The sequence below is a fragment of the Cervus elaphus genome, chromosome 21 (assembly GCF_910594005.1).
Source record: "Cervus elaphus chromosome 21, mCerEla1.1, whole genome shotgun sequence".
Taxonomy (NCBI): Eukaryota; Metazoa; Chordata; class Mammalia; order Artiodactyla; family Cervidae; genus Cervus; species Cervus elaphus.
Genome location: NC_057835.1, coordinates 71,540,919 through 71,559,544, shown reverse-complemented (window position 1 = coordinate 71,559,544; position 18,626 = coordinate 71,540,919). Strand labels below are relative to the sequence as shown.

Here is an 18,626-nt window from a genome sequence, read left to right as displayed (position 1 = left end):
AACATGATTTCTATGCTCAAAACAAAGAACATAGAAACACAAAAAAAGGTCTGTCAGGAAAGATCTTTTTTCAGTGAAGTGAAAGTCACTCAGTCGTGTCCCACTCTTTGCAATCCCATGGAGTGTAGCCCACCAGGCTTCTCCGTCCACAGGATTTTCCTGGCAAGAGTACTGGAGCCGGTTTCACCCCCAGCAGCAGGTTTCTCTGGGGATCTTCCTGATCCAGGGATTGAACCTGGGTCTCCGGCATTGCAGGCAGATTCTTTACCATCTAAGCTACCAGGGAAGCCCTCTTTTTCAGTGTTCGAGCCAATCATCCAACATTGCATATTTCAAATCAGTGTTGTTTTTTTCCCCTACTTTTTGGACAAGTGTATTTGGACAAATACATTGTTGGGCTGTGTCCTTTAACATGAAAATGACCATAAGTTTTAATGTAAGTATCATTTAAAGACTTAATGAAACAATACTTTTAATTTGTGTGGTAAAATCAGATATTTTCTTGGCTGCGGTTACCTATTTTGCGACTTCTGAAATTGATTTCACGTCCGGCAAACGGGTCGCTTCCTAGAGTCTGAAATCTGGCCGTGCCTGCCAGGCTCCAGGGTTAGCTTGCCTCTAATTGATGCTTTTGAATTGTAGTGTTGGAGAAGACTCTTGAGAGTCTCTTGGACTGCAAGGAGATCCAACCAGTCCACCCTAAAGGAAATCAGTCCTGAATATTCAATGGAAGGACTGATGCTGAAGCAGAAGCTCCAATACTTTGGCAACCTGATGCGAAGAACTGACTCATTGGAAAAGACCCTGATGCTGGGAATGATTGAAGGCGGCAGAAGGGGACGACAGAGGATGAGATGGTTGGATGGCATCACCGACTCAATGGACATGAGTTTGTGTAAACTCCGGGAGTCGGTGATGGACAGGGAGGCCTGGCATGCTGCAGTCCATGGGGTCGCAAAGAGTCTGACACGACTGAGCGACAGAACTGAACTGAACCGAACCCATCCTTTCCAGATCGCCAGCTTCCCGCGGCTTTTGGTAACCTAGCAACCAGGAGAAGCAGGCAGACACTTCCGGAACACCGTGGCGCCGCGATCCAATCAGCTCTGCAGAGTCGCCGCTGAGGCTGACGGGCCGCCGGCGACTGTCTGGCCGCCGGCGTCTGTACCATGGCGACGGGCGGCCGCGGGCCTGTGGTGGCGATGGCCGCTGGGTCCACCCTCTCGGCTGCGAGTGTGCCTCTGTTCCTCTTGCTGGTGCTCCCTCGCGTCTCACAAGCTCAGACCTTCTTTCTCCCTTTCCGGCAGCCGGAGACGTGCGGCCACAACCAATACTTCGATATCTCGGCGCTCTCCTGTGTGGCGTGTGGCGCCAATCAGAGGCAGGATGCCCGAGGTGAGACGGCTCGGGACGGGCCCTGGCCGAAGGAGCAGTCCCCGCTTGGTGTCGTGCCCAGATCCCGGCGTCGCTGAAACATCTTTTTCTTTTTTTTTCCCCCTGCGGAAAGAATGTTTCAGAAAGGTTAACTGCCTGCGCCTCAGAGGAGGGTCTCCTCGGAGGATTGAAGCTTAAACACACAACGAATGAGGTTGGGGAAACCTTGAGTCCGCTACCCCGAAGGCCTCGTAATGAATTTATTGTCTCCAGGCCCCTACCCCTCATCAGGGGGCCTTTAGGGAGGCCCCTGGAAAGCTGACTACGGAAGAAAGAGAAATGAAGTAATCTTTAGGGTCGCAGAGAGTCGGACTGAGTGAACAACAACCAGGTTAATCTGAGGTGCTAAGAGCAGGTGACAAGGACCTGTTTGGGAGGGAATGCAAATTAGCGCTTGGAAACTTTGGTAGTTTTTTTTTTTTTTAATCTTAAATCCAGAAATGTAGAGCTGGTTGGGACCTTAACCATTTATGGTCCAGCCTTCTCACTTTAGGGCTAAAGAAATGGAAGTCCGGATGAGGTCGTCAAGCCTTCTTTGTCCTGTAAATTGGAGACAGGAAGAATTCGTTTATCTCTTTGCCGTCTGTCTTGACCTTTGTGTTTCCTCTGTACAAAACGTCCATAATAATATAGATTTCCGAAGGACTTAGCCCTTTCTTTGTTGAATATTACTTATTCCCTCCAAAGTCTCTTTAGGTTAAACATTTTTTTTTCTTGAGATGTTCATCATTTGGTCCTAGTTGTCTCTGAAACTGCTCAGGATAAGACTTTTCCCATATTCTAAAGTCTAGGATGTTTTTAATCTCAATTTGGTCACCCATGGTATTAACTTTCTGCCATCTTGAAATTTGATTTAAGTCATTGTGTAGGACAAGTCAGGCTTCTCAGGTTAGGAAGTAAGAAGAAAGCATTCCCAGACTCATTCTATAAAGTGTAAGGTTCATAGTCATGCACCCTGATATCATAAGCATTCTACTACATGGATTCCTATTAAGTGTCCACTTAATGCCTTCTTAGAGAATACTGTCCTTACCTCTCCAGCAAGTTGAATAGTGATTATCTTATAAAGTTACTTCAGTCTTTCCAAACAGAGGAAAACAGTGATTTATTTGAATCAAGATAACTTTCCTAATAAGATTTTGTTTTGACAAAATTTGAATTCAGTGAGTATATGTGTATGGTTGGGTGAAATAGACTTGTAAAATCTCCCTAAGCGGTTAGTCAGTAGTTTGGTTATTAGTTTAATATTTATAATTTAATAATTTATTTATGTTTGCACTTAAAATTGTAGCAAACACAGTACCTAGTGTATGCCAGACACATTGTAAGATGTAAATAGAGCACTTTCTATATGCTTATAATGACTAATTTAGTACTCATATTAACCACACAAGGTAGGTACTGTTGTTCCCATTTTACCTAATTGGAAGCAAAGGCACAGAACAGTTCCTTGCCCAGGGTCACAAAACTAAGTGGCAGAATCAAGATTAGAACCCAGGCAGTACTCGCTTCACCGTCTTGCTCTTAGGTCCTGCTTCTCAAGATCTTAAGAGTTATTAAAATTTTCCTATCTTGGAATTTTATTTATCAAGGTCAAAATTGGCTCTTCTTTTTAGGAACTTCATGTGTGTGTCTGCCAGGATTTCAGATGATCTCTAATAATGGAGGACCTGATGTTATTTGTAAAAAGTGCCCAGAACACATGGTATGGAGTATTTATTATTTTTTAATCTTACTGTAAAAAATAGCAAATATCATTTTTTAAACTGCAATTTAATGCTGTACTCTAATATTTTCCCACAGACTTTAAAATTATTAAGCCAGCTTTGTTTTTACTAAACTATGGGAGATCAGTGAAATTTTGCAAATTTGGGGAAAAACAAAAAGGTATTTTTAAAATCTGAAATTAAAAAAAAAAGCTATAATTTGTCTTTATTTCTATTTCATAGAGAAACTGATTTATAAAGGAAAATAGATGAATGATATATACTGAGTGAATATAATAATGTCAACAGTTTTATATAATGATTCATGTTCATAATGACATCTGAGTGATAAGTTCATCAAATGCCAATTTCATCACTAAATAGATTAAATAATATCTGATGCTGTTTTATTAATCATTTCATTGTATCATAATTTTTGGAAAATTCGTGTATTAATAGTAACTATATATGATGATTCTTGATTAACAGAAATGTATCTTCCAATCATTTTGAATAATGAAGAGTCTTAGTGTGGCAGTTCTAACTTTCATAGTAATGTTTCTTCACATTTTTGTTTTAAAATGCAGTGTTATGTCTTCTCATTATTGTATTTTAAAAAAATTTAATCTGGGAATTTAATATTTACCATTTGTCCTGATTTATGACTAGTACTTATAGGTTTGATGAATCATTTTGATACTTTATATTTTTGGAAATAGTGACCCTAGCTGAATTAGGATGAGAAAAAGGTGCTAATATGAAATGGTGCCAAAGCAGACTAATTTTTCAGTGATGTTACTAAGCTAGTGGGGCTTCCCTGATGGCTCAAGTGGTAAAAACCCACCTACAATACAGGAGACACAGGAGATGCAGGTTCTATCCCTGGGCCGGGAATATCCCCTGGAGTAAGAAATGGAAACCCTCTCCAGTATTCTTGCCTGGAAAATCCCATGGACGGAGGAGCCTGGTGGACTACAGTCCATTGGGTCACAAAGAATCAGATATGACGAAGCACACACACACACAACTAAGCTATCATACTTTTTAAATAGCCCTATATGTGTAAATGTATGAAATACAGGGGCATTTCTTCATATATCCATTCTTTTTGGCCAAAACTTAACATAATTTGTGTCATTGTTTTATTATTACCATTGTTTTCTATTTATTTTGTTTATATCCATGTTTGTAATAAAATTACTGTATTTTTACCACAGGTTTTTTTCTAAATCATATAAGTTCAGTTTTGGATGGTGTCATATTTTATCAGAAATCTTTACCAGTACAAACTATTAGTGGATTAAAAAAGATCTCATAATTTAAACAACTTTAAGTATATTTATTTACCATAAGATTCATCCATTTTGGATCATAACTTAATTGCTGAAAGCTAATATATTTGAATTTTTAAAAATTAGAATAATTATTTTAGAACAGGTAAGGCTAAACTATTAATTGGCTGTTTGTTGATTCAATACCGTTGAATTTTGTTGCATTTTATCTTGGTAAATTGAAAAACTGGATGACCATATTAATCATGGTAATAAAAGCTCATTTGAATTGAAAATCACAAAGAACTATTGCCTTTAGTTCTTAGTAGTTAATAGTAGTCAGTGCATAGTAATAATGTGTAGCTCAATGTTTGAATATAAGCACAAATTGTCTTTCCAGGAAATTTTTATGTAGCTCATATATGTATAATTTATTTACATATTGTCTACAAATTATACCTTATTGTGACTTTTTAAACTCACATGGTCATTTTAAGAAGGAGAACATTAATTAAAGAAAGGGGAAATAATTTATTTATTTATTTATTAATTTAGAAAGGTGTTACTGAAGATGGCTGGAACTGTATTTCTTGCCCTAGTGGTTTAACTGCAGAAGGAAAATGCCACTGTCCCACTGGCCATATTTTAGGTGAGAAGTAGAGTCTAGAATGTGTCCTCTAGACTCTTCTTTTTTTCTTTCTGTTTTTAATGTATACATTGTACTTTGTATACATTGTAACCACAGGAAATATAAGTGGTATTTTTTATGTAGCTATTTCATAGGCTGTTCTCTAGCATGTTCTTTTCAGTTAATGGTATGATCTACCTCATTCTTTTTAATCCACTCCATGGTGTTTTATAACTTTTTGTTGTTTTAAATATTTAGATTGTTTTCAAACTAGTAATGTTTTGATGAATATTTTTATATACATAGTCAAGTGTTTCTGTAGGTTAGGTATCTAAAAATGAAGTTTTAGTATTATGTATTATAGAGTATGTGAATTTATAGTTTTAATACATACCACCAAAAGCCCTCTCAAGTTGAGAAACTTAACAGAAGTCTGTGAAAATACTTGCTTCCCCAAACTTAGTGTAACAGGAATATGCAGGTAAGAGGAAAGAAAATTTTTAAGGAAAATATATTAATTTATTATGATGATGATGATTTGGAAATTTCTGTATTTTTTTTTTAATGTGGGAATGGGGAAGGCTTCACTTTTCAAACTTTATGTAAAATATTGACATATGTTTTGTTCTAACAAGGTGTTTTGAGAATTATTAGAATAATTACAAGTGGGTTTTACTAAATGTATAGAAGCTTGTATATTGATTATGAATTACGTCTTATTGTCTCTAAATTGTTTAGTGGAAAGAAATGTTAATGGAACATTGTTGTCTCAAGCAACTTGTGAGCTCTGTGATAAAAGTGAAAACTCTTTTATGGTAGCAAATGCTTTAGGAAACAGGTAAGCAGTATGCTGAGTGTTGTCTTCATTAATATCTTATTTACATAGAATTTGTGTCTTTCGTGTCATATTCCTTAGGCTAGGAGAAGGCATTAACAGGTAAAGAAGCTGAGGTCCAGAGAATGAGACAGAATAGGATTTAAATGGGCTTTCCTGGTGGCTCAGCTGGTTGAGAATCCGCCTGCATTGTGGGAGACCTGGGTTCAATCCCTGGGCGGGGATGATCCTCTGGAGAAGGGAAAGGCCACCCACTCCAGTATTCTGGTCTGGAGAATTCCATGGAATATATAGTCCATGGGGTCACAAAGAAGATTTAAATCTTGTTTCTGTCTCTTGCTGGTTGTTTGACCTTTGTTTAAGCTAGTGTTCTTGTCTTCAGAAAGGGGACATACCATCCACTTCATAGGCTGTTATCACAGCTCAGAAACATACTTTACATACCTAAAGAAGTACTATAGAGTAAGTGCTTAGTAAAAGGTAGCTATTTGTAGCTATTTTGTTTTATTATTGATGTTATGTAACTTTTATTTGCAATCTACTTAGTATTTTCTAGGTACTATATTTATATATATTATTGATTTTATTTATATGGTGCCTTATAATACAAAGAGTAGTGTATACTTTAGATATGTTCGCTTTATTGCAAGTAATTACTTAGTTGAATGAACCTATTCTAATCTATTAAGTTAGAAAGATAAGCTCTCAATTAGAGACATTAATTTTTTATAATTAAAAATTATAATTAATTAATTAATGTTTTAAAAATAATTTTTGTTGTATTGACAGGTGTGTCCGATGTGAACCAACATTCATTAATACCAACAGGTCCTGTGCATGTTCAGAACCTAACATTTTAGTAAGGCTAATTACATTGATAATGTATATATTTTTAAATTGAATTGCTGATATTCTTACATAAACTGTTTTTTTTTGTTTTTTTTTTTTTATTTATGAAGACAGGGGGATTATGTTTCAGCAGCACAGGGAATTTTCCTCTACGTATGATTTCAACTGCACGTTATGGAGAGCTTGTGAGTATGCTTCAGTTTTTTTGTTCTAGTGTTTAAGGATATTTCTGCTTTTCTTCCTTTGGTAATTTGGGGCTAAAATGAGCTCAGTCCATTGTTGCTCAAATTTTCATAGGTTTGGCCATTAGAAGCCCTTTGAGTTTGTTCCTATGTCTTTTGGACATAACTGTATCTTTCTTGGAGCATTTCCTGTCTGGCAGGAAAGATTTCCAGGCTTATCTTATACTTTTCCTGCTTCTTTCCTGGAAACAACTAAATCTCTAAGAAGCTCTTAAGGATAATATTTAGAAACAAAGATTACCATGCTTGGTATGCCCTCATTAGCAGGCATAGCTAGAAAACATATACACACATTATGTATAAACATGTGTGTGAGTGTGTGCTCAGCTGCTCAGTCGTGTCTGACTCTTTGCGACCCCGTGGACTTAAGCCCACCAGGTTCCTCTGTTCATGGAATTTTCCAAGCAAGAATACTGGATTGGATTGCCATTTCTTACTCCAGGGGATCTTCCTGACCTAGGAATTGAACCCACTGCTCTTGTGTCTGCCACATTGGCAGGCAGATTCTTTATCACTGCACCACCTGGGAAGGCCAGGCATATGCATACACACATCTATAACTATTTCTTTGTTTATCTTATTGTTTTCTGTAATTTCTGAGAGAGACATCCAATCCTCTGTAGTAATATATCAGACAGTCAATAAAGAATTTCCAAATATTTGAGTCAGTGTCTTCACATTCCCTTTCCCCAAAGACAATGAGCTTACATCTTGGTTTGCTTTCCCAACTTTAATTTTGAAAAATTTTTATTGCAGAAAAGTTAACAAAGAAAAAAAAAAAACAATGACTGTGCATGTATCTTTTACTAGTTTAACCAATTATTAATGTTTCGCCACATTTGCTTTCTCTTTCTCTCTGTGAATGTAAACATGCATACACACACATACATTCGTAATTTTTTCTGAACCATTTGAAAATAAGTTGTAGCTATGTAATGTTTTACTCCTAAATATTTTGTAGCTCCTAAGGAAAATGGCATTTTTCTGATATCATACCTCAAAAGATTAGTAGAATTATTTGATACACTGTTCATATCCAAATTTGCCTACTTGTTTCAATAAAGTCTTTTATCCCTGCCCACTTTTTTGGCAAAGGGACCCAGGATCAGTGAAAGATCCCACATTGAAATTAAATCTCTTTAGTCCCCTTTAATTTAGAACAGAGATTCTTATCCTGTTTTTCTTTTTGGATTTTTTTTTCTTTTTTTTTTTCTTTTATGGTCATTGACTCTTGCAGAGTCAGGGCCAGCTTTCTTGTAGAGCATCCCAGAGTCTTCATTTTTCTCATGTTTTTCTTATGATTAGACTCTGTGAAACATGTTTTTGGAAAAATATGACGTGGGTGCTGTGTATAGCCCATTGTATCATAACATGGAGCACATAATGTCAGAATATCCAGTTATTGGTGATGCTAATTTTGACTGCCTGGGCATGGTGCTGTCTGCCATTTCTCTCCCTTGTAAAGGTACTGTGACTAATAAGTTAGTCTGAGATTTTACTTTGAGACCATGTACATATCCTTTTTAGCAGTCATTGATGAACCTTATCTGAATTAGTTATTAAATTGTTATATCAAAATGGTTTCACAATTTTATTGTTCCTTTTTATATTTTTAAGTTGACAATCCTCTATAGAGTGTGTTCTTTTCTCTCTGTGCTTTTTTTCTCTTTAGCTTTACTGCAAACCCCTGGTATCATGAGTATGTTATGAACTGTCACTGTTATTCTTCTTTTCAAAGTGTAGTTCGGTTCAGTTCAGTTGCTCAGTCGTGTCCGACTCTTTGCAATCCCATGGACTGCAGCACGCCAGGCCTCCCTGTCCATCACCAACTCCCAGAGCTTACTCAAACTCATGTCCATCGAGTCGGTGATGCCATCCAACCATCTCATTCTCTGTCGTCCTCTTCTGCCTTCAATCTTTCCCAGCATCAGGGTCTCTTCCAATGAGTCAGTTCTTTGCGTCAGGTGGCCAAAGTATTGGAGCTTGCACTTGAGCATCAGTCCTTCCAGTGAATATTCAGAACTGATTTCCTTTAGGATTGATTGGTTTGATGTCCTTGCAGTCCAAGGGACTCTCAAGAGTCTTCTCCAACACCACAGTTCAAAAACATCAATTCTTCAGTACTCAGCTTTCCTTATAGTCCAACTCTCACATCCATACATGACCACTGGGAAAACCATAGCTTTGAGTAGATGGTCCTTTGTCAGCAAAGTAATGTGCTGTCTAGGTTGGTCATAGCATTTCTTCCAAGGAGCAAGTGTCTTTTAATTTCATGGCTGCAGCCACCATCCACAATGATTTTGGAGCCCAAAAAAATAAAGTCTGTCACTGTTTCCATTGTTTCCCCGTCTATTTGCCATGAAATGATGGGACCAGATGCCATGATCTAAGTTTTCTGAATGTTGAGTTTTAAGCCAGCTTCTTCACTGTCGTCTTTGACTTTCATTAAGAGGCTCTTTAGTTCTTTGCTTTCTTCCTTAAGAGTGGTATCATCTGCGTATTTGAAGTTATTGATATTTCTCCTGGCAATCTTGATTCCAGCTTATGCTTCATCCAGCCCAGCGTTTTACATGACAAGCTCTGCATAGAAGTTAAATAAGCAAAAAAAAAAAAAAAAGAAGAAATTAAATAAGCACAGTGACAATATACAGCCTTGGAGTACTCCTTTCCCAATTTGGAACCAGTCTGTTGTTCCATGTCTGGTTCTAAATGTTGCTTCTTGACCTGCATACAGATTTCTCAGGAGGCAGGTCAGATGGTCTGGTAGTCCCATTTCTTGAAGAATTTTCCACAGTTTGTTGTGATCCACACAGTCAAAGGCTTTGGCATAGTCAATAAAGCAGAAACAGATGTTTGTCTGGAACTCTCTTGCTTTTTTGATGATCCAGAAGACGTCGGCAATTTGGTCTCTGGTTCCTCTGCTTTTTCTAAATCCAGCTTGAACACCTGGAAGTTCATGGTTCACGGACTGTTGAAGCCTGGCTTGGAGAATTTTTGAGCGTTACTTTGCTAGTGTGTGAGATGAGTGCAATTGTGTAGTAGTTTGAACATTGTTTGGCATTGCCTTTCTTTGGGATTGGAATGAAAACTGACCTTTTCCAGTCCTGTGACCACTACTGAGATTTCCAGATTTGCTCAGCAGTGGCCAAATTTTTTTTTTTTTTTAGTGGCCAAATTTTGAAAGCTCAAATTGTCCCAAATTTGGACTTCCCTTTGGTATAGCTCCTGTGTTATTTTATTTTATTTTTTATTTTTTTCATTTATTTTTATTAGTTGGAGGCTAATTACTTTACAATATTGAAGTGGGTTTTGTCATACATTGACATGAATCAGCCATGGATTTACATGTATTCCCCATCCCGATCCCCCCTCCCACCTCCCTCTCCACCCGATTCCTCTGGGTCTTCCCAGTGCACCAGGCCCGAGCACTTGTCTCATGCATCCAGCCTGGGCTGGTGATCTGTTTGACCCTAGATAATATATCACGTTTCGGTGCTGTTCTCTCAAAACATCCCACCCTCGCCTTCTCCCACAGAGTCCACAATTCTGTTCTTTACATCTGTGTCTCTTTTTCTGTTTTGCATAGAGGGTTATCGTTACCATCTTACTAAATTCCATATATATGCGTTAGTATACTGTATTGGTCTTTATCTTTCTGGCTTACTTCGCTCTGTATAATGGGCTCCAGTTTCATCCATCTCATTAGAACTGATTCAAATGAATTCTTTTTAATGGCTGATTAATATTCCATGGTGTATATGTACCACAGCTTCCTTATCCATTTGTCTGCTGATGGACATCCAGGTTGCTTCCATGTCCTGGCTATTATAAACAGTGCTGTGATGAACATTGGGGTGCACGTGTCTCTTTCAGATCTGGTTTCCTCGGTGTGTATGCCCAGAAGTGGGATTGCTGGGTCATATGGCAGTTCTATTTCCAGTTTTTTAAGAAATCTCCACACTGTTCTCCATAGCAGCTGCACTAGTTTGCATTCCCACCAACAGTGTAAGAGGGTTCCCTTTTCTCCACACCCTCTCCAGCATTTATTGCTTGTAGACTTTTGGATAGCAGCCATCCTGACTGGCGTGTAATGGTACCTCATTGTGGTTTTGATTTGCATTTCTCTGATAATGAGTTCCTGTGTTATTTTAACATGTCTCCTTCAGTCTTCAGGCACTACCTTGGTTTCTCTATACCATGTTCCAGTCTCAACCAATAATTATAATTTTAAATTGTCACATAATACTCTAGTTTATGTGTTGAGATTCACGTAATTGTATGTCTATTGAATATTTAGGTTTTTTGTTATTAATAATATTGCTGTCAACCATTTTATGCCCATAGATGTGTTTTTCCTTTTGAAGAGATTATTGACTTAAGGCACATGTCCTAAGTGTTTCTGAATTCCTGGGTTAAAGTATGTGGATATTGTTTTATAAAGGATCATGCAACTTTATCCCTGGCATTTGTCTGTGGCTTCATTTTACATGCATTTGCCAATACTGTTGTCAATACTTTCCATTTTTACTAGGTTTTTTTGTGTGTGTTAGCCAACATTCTACACATATGTTTTTTTCTTACAAAATGAGAATTTTTGCTTATTGAAGAGATGAAAATGGTGACTCATAATAATTTTATTTTAGATTTCTTGAACAGTTATGGTGCCATATTTCATATAATTTGGTTTTATCACCCTTGTTCACGTTCAGAGAATTTACCACAGATGGAGTTTCTCGGTGTCTCACTTTTAGCAGGACGTGCAGATGAGCTTTGCAGCAGTGGTTCTTAACTAGAGGGAGGCCGTGTCTGCGGTTTTCAGGGGATGTGTGTGCCTTGTCTCATTCTAGAGATTCTGATTCATTTGGTTTAGAATGAAGCCAGGCATTTTCTGTTTTCAGGAAATTCCACAGTTGATTCTGATATTCATCATTGTTTGAGAATCACCACTTTGGAGATTTTAAATGTTAGTTTCTCTGTGTATCCCCAATCTCCTGTTGCTTAGAAATCATTCACAAATATTTCTTTTTTATTACTTGCAATTTAATACAGTGTAATAATCCGAAATCACCAAATATTAACCAAATCTAAGTCAAGATCTAATTTTTCTTTTATTCTTTTGCACTTTGATTTTCATTTTAGTGAAATGGGCATAATAGTTTTTTTCTTATTATTATAAACATAGGTTATTTCCTTGTATCTTTTGTCTGAGCAATGTGATTTTGTAATTCAGTCCTACTTGTAATTACTGACATTGGTTGGAATTAATTCTTTTCTTCTTATTCAAGTCTATTTTTCTGATAACACTGGGAAAGTAATATTAGTTATTTCCCACTCAGCAATGTGCATAGTAATGTCTTCCTAATAGTGTAGAGTTAAGGAATTTCTATTTAAACGTAAAACTAGCATTCATCTTTTTGTTTACAGGGCGTATCTTTCCCTTCAGAATGGTTTGCAAAGTATTTGCAGTCATCAGCAGCTGCTTGTTGGGTATGTTTGAATTTCTAGAAAGTAGTTTTTATTTCATTTCAAAGAAACTGTGGTACCATTTTTTCCCCAGTTAATAAAACTTTCTAAGTAGATATGTCTCCTTGGTCATATTCTATTAAAACCCTTTCTAAGTGAACTGAAAGAGACTAATAAAGAAAATGTTATTCATTTCACATTTATTATACATAAATTAAATATGTCCAAACTTACTTAGCTGAAATTGAATGTTAGGGGAGACTTAATTTGTACTATCATTTAGTAAATGTTTGTTGATGACCTGCTGTATGTCAGGCCCTGTTCTGAAATCTCTTCAGTTATCTATTTTAGGAAAAGACAGAAAAATCCCGTGTGGAATTGTAAGTAATTGTGAGGTTATGCCAAGTGCTATGAAGACAAGCAAATCGGGATAAAGAGCATAGAGAGTAGAAGTGGTCCTAACTTATGGAGGGTGGTCAGGACAGGCGTCTCTGAGAGTATGATATTTGAACAAGAAGTGAGCCATGAAAATATCTAGGGGAAGAGAATTCTAAGCAGAGACCACAGCAAGTGCAGAGGTCCCAAAGCAGGGGTTCTCTGGCATGTTCATGCTAAAGAAACAGGAGGGAGACCTAAGTGGCCAGAGCAGTGAGCAGGGAAAGTGGAGAAATGAGTTCAAGGATGAAGACTGTGAGACCTAGAATTTACTGGAACGGATGTAGAGGGTTTTGTGCAAAAGGAAGACAGTGGTCGGCCTCAGGTTTTGAAAAAGATCATTCTAGCATGGAAAGTAGGTTTTGTTGGGGCAAAGACAAGCAGGGGGACCAATTAGGAGGTTATTAGAGTAATCCAAGTGAGAGAAAAATGGACCTTTGGACAAGGGTGGTACCATGGAAATGAAAGAAGTGTTTAGCTTCTGGATATATATGTTTAAAATTGAGCCAACCAGACTTAGTGATGAGTTGGATTTGAGAAGGGAGAGAAGATTACTGCAATGATTTTTATTTGAATAACTGTAAAAATGAAGTGGTCTTTTCCTGAAAGGGAAAATTGAGAAAGAAGTTTGAGGGTCAAACTCAACAGATGATATTTTGTTGTTCATAAAACCAGTTGCTTAAAATAGATTAGATTTATATGCAATAGATATAAAATAGATTAAATAAAATATAAGTAGGTTAGATTTCTATTCTAATATTAGGAACCAATTATTATTATTTCAAATATAATTATTTCATGTAATAGTTTTTTTAAATGTCATGCTGTAAGTTTTTAGTTCTTCTTCTTTCAGTTGCTTGTCTTTATATCTTCACCTAAAATTTCAGGTAAAATTTATAAATTATTAACCTGCCATATGGAAAGTTCTTTTCTACTTTAGTTAGAGGAAAGGTATTAAAAGCAAAAGAATATCCAAAAAAAGAATTTGCAGAATTCAAATTCTAAGCATAATTAAATTAAAACTAGGCACAGTTTTTGTATCAACTTTTGTTTAGGATATTAAAGTCCATATATTTCTTTGTCATTGTTTTCCTGTAGGTGTATGGCAATCTAACATCTTGCCAAGCTCTCGGAAATATGTGTGTAATGAACATGAATTCTTATGACTCCTCTACTTTTGATGCATGTGGATTGTTTCAGGTTATCTTTGAAAATACTGCTGCACTGGGCACTGTTCGTTCTGTTTCCTTTTGGTAAGGTTATTCTAATTAATGAACCATCATTTTGACCAAATTCAGTGCAATTACTTTCACAAATATGTACTAAGACCGTTCCCCCTTTATTAAAACAATTGTGATTGTTTATAGGAGACAGAATCTTCCATGGCTGTTCTATGGAGACCAGCTAGGATTAGCACCTCAAATACTTAGTACTACACCTCTTCCTACAAATTTCAGTTTTAAAGGGGAAAACCAGGTACAAATCTCTATATTGTTGAAGGTTAACTACATTTTGATTTATAATTTTGAAAGGTAATAAGAATATTACTAGACATAATTCTTGATAGATTTTTAAAAATTTTAATGACTAAATTAAATCTAGATATTAGCTGCTGAGGAACTAAACAATATCGAGTTTAGTTTTCTTACTTGAGAGTGTGGATACCTCTGGATTGTGTGTTATTGTAGCAAGAAGTATTTGTGGTTTGGGAAGGTTGTCATCACCAAACGCAAAGCCTTCTCTGCCCTAGATCTCCACATTTTAAAAAGGGCTGCCAAAGATTGAGTGGGATTCTATGCGTTTCCTCAGCATGTCACAGGTCCAAATTCTTACCTTCATTTTTTTGACCCTCTAGAATGAAAGAATAGATTATTTCCTCCTCTATTCATCCCCCATTCACGTACACACACACTAATTTAACAGGTTTGAAAAGAAGTTATCTGTCACTGCCTCTCAATTCTGAAGTAATAGTTATTGTGCAAAAACCCAGTCCATTTATTTATATTAAGTGTGTTTAATCAGAGAGATACACTGATTAATTTTGCCTCAAAGTAATGATCGATGAATTCAGTATTTGATCTCTAGAAAAAGAAAAGATCAATTGGCAATGAAAAAATTTATATAGACTATTGTATATACTCTGAAAGCCTAAACTCTGAAAGTCTTTATAGACCATTATATATATTTATAGACTTTCAGAGTACATGACATTATTTTATTCTTGTTTTCTTTAAGCAGAATACAAAACTGAAGTTTGTTGCTGCTTCCTATGATGTGAGAGGAAATTTTCTCAAGTGGCAAACTTTAGAAGGAGGAGTTTTACAGGTGAATATGATTCTAGAGAGAATCCCTAACGTGTCTTATTTTTGACTGAGGCGAAGATGAAGAAAAAACTAGATTATCGCTTGAATAGAGCATCATTTGCTTACTAGAGTTGATTTTTCTTGTTTTGTTTTAAATTGGAATTTCTTAAAACTACTTTAAGTTATAACAGAGATACCCCCTTAACTTTTCACTCCCTTGATAACCTTAAATAAGTATTATATAAAGTATATATCCATGTTAAGTCTTGAGAACCCTTGACTATAAGCAAAGAAAAGATTCATGAGAGATATTTATCAGTTGTGTTCTTTTGTTGTAGCTTTGTCCAGACACAGAGACGAGACTAAATGCTGCTTATTCTTTTGGAACAACCTATCAACAAAGTGTAAGTTGGAACTATTTTAGACAGTCTACATTTTGGCTTCATTTTTCACATCAGCAATAATTGGAATAATTACTGAATTTTTGAAATTAGTAATTTTTTGTGAAAAGAAAGTGGAAGTGAAGTCGTTCAGTTGTGTCTGACTCTTTGCAACCCCATGGACTATAGCCCACCAGGCTCCTCCATCCATGGAATTTTCTAGGCAAGAGGACTAGAGTGGGTTGCCATTTCCTTCTCCAGGGCATCTTCCTGACCCAGGCATCAAACCTGGGTCTCCCGCATTGCGGGCTAATGAATAATTTATGGATGATTTTTATTAATATAATCAGCATGAAAACAGTACCTTGTCATCCATAGAGTCTTAAACATCATAATTGTGTATTTGCTTCTGGCATATAGGTCTTAAAAATAATCTCTACTTTTGAGCATTTTAGAATGAAGTAGAAGTACTTCATTTTTAATAAAGTGTTATCACTGCCTCCTCCCTCCACCCTCCAGTAACAAAATGCTTCCTTTTCTCTCCCTCCATGCTCACCTCCCTCCCTCCCTGACCTTCCTTCCTTTGGTAGTGCATTTTAAAACTACAGTATGGGACAAAGCAACATTATGAGCCGTTAAACATTTGAAAGACCTTCAATAGTCTACAAAAATACTTCTTGATAAAATGCATATACACACACCACAGAACAAAACTGTGATTCCAGCTTTGTTAAAATAACAAAAAGCACCATTGGGGAAAACAGATGAGAAAAAGAAACATTTTTAACAGTGGTTATCTCTGGATGGTGGAATTACAGATTATTTTCTTTCTTTTTCATATTTTCTATCATGAACTTGAATTTGCTTTTATTATCAGAAATGACTTCTGTGTTACTTTAAAAAACTGTTGCGTGTTGTACTTTGGGCCAGAATAATCAATACCTGTTAAATGCCCACTGCTCTGTCCTCAGCATTTTATCATTTTTATCTCATCTGATCCCTGAAATAGCTTTGTAAAATACATACCAGTTGTATTTTATGGATGAGGAAATGTTGCTCAGTAAGATTAGGTAATTTGTTGAAATTCTTTCATCAAGTAAATGTTCTGTTAGGCTTTAACCGTGGTTTTTTCCATCAAACCCAGTTGCCTCTCAGGGAGTTCACAGCCTAGTAAAGAAAACAGCTGTATAGACAAAGAATTGAAAAGAATGTGATGTGTTGGTCTATAGATATGAACAAGGAACCATGTTGGTCCAAAGAAGGGTCCTTAACGGTTCCTCGGGAAGTTCAGAAAGGCTTTACACAGTGAGTGACACTTGAGCCTGCAGAATGAATATGAGTTTACCAGGGAGCACAGTGGGGAAGGGGATACCAGGCAGGAATACCATTTGCAGTGTCAGAGAGATGTAGAATAGCATAGCATATTTAGGGACTATAAGTAGGTTAGTGTGACTGAACCACAGACAAAGAGGAAGCAGTGGGAGATAAACCTGGCACTATTAAGGGGAGTCACATCATAAACAGTGTATATCAGGAGAAAGAGTTGGGACCTCATCCCACAGGATAGGAGTTTTTAAACCTTTTTATTGCTGTACAGTTACAGTTGAGAATGAATATATAGCCTCTCCAGCTGGGTTGTAGGACAAGATTCAGGTGGTTCTTTACTTTTAGTTATTTTGGCCCTTATAAAAGAGTTCATATATAGTATTCATGTTTTAAAAGACGTATGAAAATGTGTATAAACAGTATAGTTGGAAGATACTTTCTTTTATAATGACAAATCTTTTAAAGATAATAAATATGCTTTCCAACTTTCAATTTGGGTACTTTTAATTTTATTTTTCAGTGTGAGATTCCTATCCCTAAGATCTTAACTGACTTTCCTAATCCTACATTTTATGATGTGTACCTTGAATATACTGATGAGAATCAACACCAATATATCTGGGCTGTGCCTGTGTTAAACTTAAATCTTCAGCACAAGAAAATGTTTGTGAACCAAGGTAAGGCATCTATACACACCACTCTTTCTCTGAGCTGAAATCAATAAATAAGTCAACCAACACAGCTTAATAAACCACAGATTATAAGAAAAGTCATGGATTCTCTATGATTGTAAGCTTGTTTGTTTTTTTAAAATATTTATCTATTTGACTGCACCAGGTCTTAGTTGCACCATGTGGGGTCTAGTTCCCTGACGACGGATCGAACCTGGGCCCCTGCCTTGGGAGCACGGTGCCTTAGCCACTGGGCCACCAGGGAAGTCCCTGATTGTAAGGTTTTATATAGCATGCCCCACAGTAAAACAGTAAGGTTGTTGGTATATTTACTCAATGTGCTTAGTCACTCAGTCATATCAGACTGCGATGCCATGGGCTGTAGCCCGCCAGTCTCCTCTGTCCATGGGATTCTCCAAGCAAGAATACTGGAGTGGGTTGCCCTTCCTTTCTCCAGGGGATCTTCCCCACCCAGGGATCAAATCCAGGTCTCCTGCATTGCAGGCAGATTCTTTACTGTCTAAACCACCGGGGAAGCCTTATTTACTAAATATATCAGGCTTTTTATTAAGAAATTTTATCATTCCTGAAAGTTTATCCTGAGAAAAACGGTAGAACTGTAAAGTCAGGGCTTCTTCAAACCATTGAGCTGCTTTGTGGACAAATTAGTTTCTTTTGTTGTTTCTCATTTTATAAAATCCTATTTATTCAGGTAATTTGCAGGGAAAATCCTTCCAAACTGATGAAAAGTCCAAACAATCAGAAAACATTCAAGTGCGGTGGGGAAGGCTGTTACTAGGAATTTCTTACAGCGGGAGTTGTTTTTGCAGCCATCTTTTGAAAAGAAAGTGTACTAATTTTATGTTTTAAAATTGTCCAGTAATCTTCACTTTGTGCCACCTTGAATAATTGAAAGTATTTTTTTAAACCCATCTTTTTTTTTTTTTTTTTTATAAAAGACAGTAGTTCGGGCAAGTGGCTTCTGACTCGGCGCATTTTCTTAGTGGATGCAGTAAGTGGATGGGAAAATGACTTAGGAAGCCAGCCAAGTTTAATTAGAGTCGCCACCCAAATATCACTGAG

The 18,626-nt window shown here is 36.7% G+C and overlaps 1 protein-coding gene across 3 annotated transcripts in view; it reads left to right on the top strand.

The window, feature by feature from the left end:
- The first annotated feature begins 1,145 nt into the window (after positions 1-1,145).
- Positions 1,146-18,626, top strand: part of TMEM67 (transmembrane protein 67) — a 43,398-nt gene continuing 25,917 nt past the window's right edge. Inside the window, exons 1-13 of one of the 3 annotated variants that reach the window (XM_043880189.1) lie at positions 1,146-1,395; positions 3,051-3,139; positions 4,967-5,060; positions 5,778-5,877; positions 6,664-6,733; positions 6,834-6,908; positions 12,390-12,452; positions 13,962-14,116; positions 14,231-14,339; positions 15,102-15,188; positions 15,505-15,570; positions 17,393-17,549; positions 18,503-18,626. In XM_043880189.1, the coding sequence (XP_043736124.1) occupies positions 1,170-1,395; positions 3,051-3,139; positions 4,967-5,060; positions 5,778-5,877; positions 6,664-6,733; positions 6,834-6,908; positions 12,390-12,452; positions 13,962-14,116; positions 14,231-14,339; positions 15,102-15,188; positions 15,505-15,570; positions 17,393-17,549; positions 18,503-18,626 (1,415 nt within the window). In that variant the 5' untranslated portion in view covers positions 1,146-1,169. Of the gene's footprint in view, positions 1,396-3,050; positions 3,140-4,966; positions 5,061-5,777; positions 5,878-6,663; positions 6,734-6,833; positions 6,909-12,389; positions 12,453-13,961; positions 14,117-14,230; positions 14,340-15,098; positions 15,189-15,504; positions 15,571-17,392; positions 17,550-18,502 lie in introns of all 3 variants that reach the window. The other 2 variants (XM_043880188.1, XM_043880190.1) reach the window with 2 other exon arrangements.